Source organism: Phoenix dactylifera, chromosome 16, assembly GCF_051530095.1.
Source record: "Phoenix dactylifera cultivar Ajwa chromosome 16, Ajwa_hap1_PhDact_Kaust_v1.1, whole genome shotgun sequence".
Lineage (NCBI taxonomy): Eukaryota > Viridiplantae > Streptophyta > Magnoliopsida > Arecales > Arecaceae > Phoenix > Phoenix dactylifera.
In genome coordinates this window covers 2300015-2301840 of record NC_143205.1, presented here as the reverse complement: position 1 = coordinate 2301840, position 1826 = coordinate 2300015, and the positions used below count along the sequence as shown (strand labels likewise).

At 49.1% G+C, this 1826-nt stretch overlaps 1 protein-coding gene across 1 annotated transcript; it reads right to left on the bottom strand.

Annotated features, from left to right (window-relative positions):
- Positions 1–563: 563 nt before the first annotated feature.
- On the bottom strand, positions 564–1570 carry LOC103721836 (NDR1/HIN1-like protein 12). Its single transcript, XM_008812193.5, has one exon. It carries the CDS (start codon positions 1467–1469, stop codon positions 846–848), a length of 624 nt encoding a protein of 207 aa, XP_008810415.2. The 5' UTR covers positions 1470–1570; the 3' UTR covers positions 564–845.
- Between the last annotated feature and the right edge of the window lie 256 nt (positions 1571–1826).

Below are 1826 nucleotides of genomic sequence, written 5' to 3'. Positions count from 1 at the left end.
AATCTAATCACCTCCCCCTTGCCGGAGGAGAAGCTTCGTCAGTCAACATAAGAGAGAGCAAAGGAGAGTAGAAGAGCTACTGGCCGGGTGTGCGAATTTTATATTCTTCCTCGGATTAAGGTTGCGGGAGCCCAACAGCATCATGCATCAGCCACTAGGCACAAACATTCGGGAAAGAAGCAAATTTTATCTGACGATAGCACTTAAAAAAGTTCTCACCAATAAAGATGGCCAGAAGAAAGTTAAAACATTCTCTTGAGACCTTCTTTTGGAAGAAAGGAGACAAGGAGTACAGCTCTCTTCCCATTGTCATCCAAAACAGTACTGTTGGGGAGGAGAAAAAAGCATTGCAGCAGATGCCCATCTCTAGCATTTTCTCAGGAAATTAAACAAATTATAAATTTTCTTGAAACAATAAAAGTTACTAGTGAAATGTAGACCAACTTCATCATGAAAACAAACATGAATCCAAATTTGAATCTCCCTTCACATTATTTATTGCTAGAACGTAAAAATAAAAAGAACAAGAGAGGAAGCACCAAAATCGCAAAGCCTTCCTGCCCTTCCCAAGAACCGGAGAAGAACCCTTCATCTCTTTATTATCTAACTTCGTCATAACTTACACACACACACACACACACATATACATTACTCAATTTACTCTCCATCTCCATTTATGTTCCTTTATTTAACAACAAAAAAAAAGGAAAAGAAAGAAAGAAAAAATAGAAGACGTACATTTTCACATTGAAGACCGGAAGCTGGATTAGTTGCACCAGAGGGAGGTAGCTAGCAATTACAAGAGGAAGATATATATGTATGTATGTATGTATATATATATATATCTAAGTATCGACATCGCACTGGGGCTCGCCGAGCAGCGGCACCGCACCAGTGACCCCCTTGCGAACTCCGACGAGCATGTCGCAGCGCACGTACAAGTTGTACCAGCCGCTCCAGAACGGTCCTGACTTGTACCTGAGCCTTCCCGTCAGCACGACGCGCAGGTTGACGACGCCGTAGGCCTGGTCGGTGAGCAGGCCGGAGGCGACGTCCCCTGAGACGGGTACGAAGTCGCCGCCGAGAACCGGGGACATGGCGATGGAGCTGTCACGGTCCTGGAAGAGCGGGGGTAGGTTGGCAGGCGGAGTGATGGGCTGGTTGCGGTAGGAGACGTAGGCGGAGAGGTGGTCATAGAGGATGGAGGAGCGCTCGCTCGGGTTGCGGCTGACGAGGGTGAACTGCATGCCGGTGGAGAGGACGTTGGGCTGGGTGGAGGAGTTGGAGAGCTGGAAGACGGTGGCGCCGGCGACGGAGAAATGGGGCTTCGGGGGACGGTAGACGAGGTAGACGATGAGGGCGATGACGCCGGCGAGGAGGAAGAAGGTGAGGAGGATGGTGCAGAGGAGGCGGAAGGGGTGGACGGCGGGCAAGTAGCGGTACCTGATGCCCTTCCTGTGGTCGGTCATCTTTATTCTTATATATGTTTTGTCTTCTCCCCTTGATGGGTAGGCGGGTGGGTCGGTGGGTGGATGGTTTCTTAGTTGCGAAGAAGATACGAAGAGAAGGAGAGGAGGGGAAGGGGAGTTATAGAAAGGAGAGGGGGCGGAAAGGGGGTGGGGGAGGAGGCAGTGCCAAGTGGTGGAAAAGTTGTGAAAGAAGACGCAAGAGGAAGCGGATGAAGGGCGTGTGGGGACTGGGGAGGAGTTGCGTTGGCGTGATGACTTGGGGACTGGGAGGAGAAAAGGACAGTACTAGTGGGTTTGTGATGTGGAAGATAGGTTTTCTTTTAACTCAGTTTTTGATTTTCTTTTTTCTTTTTCTTT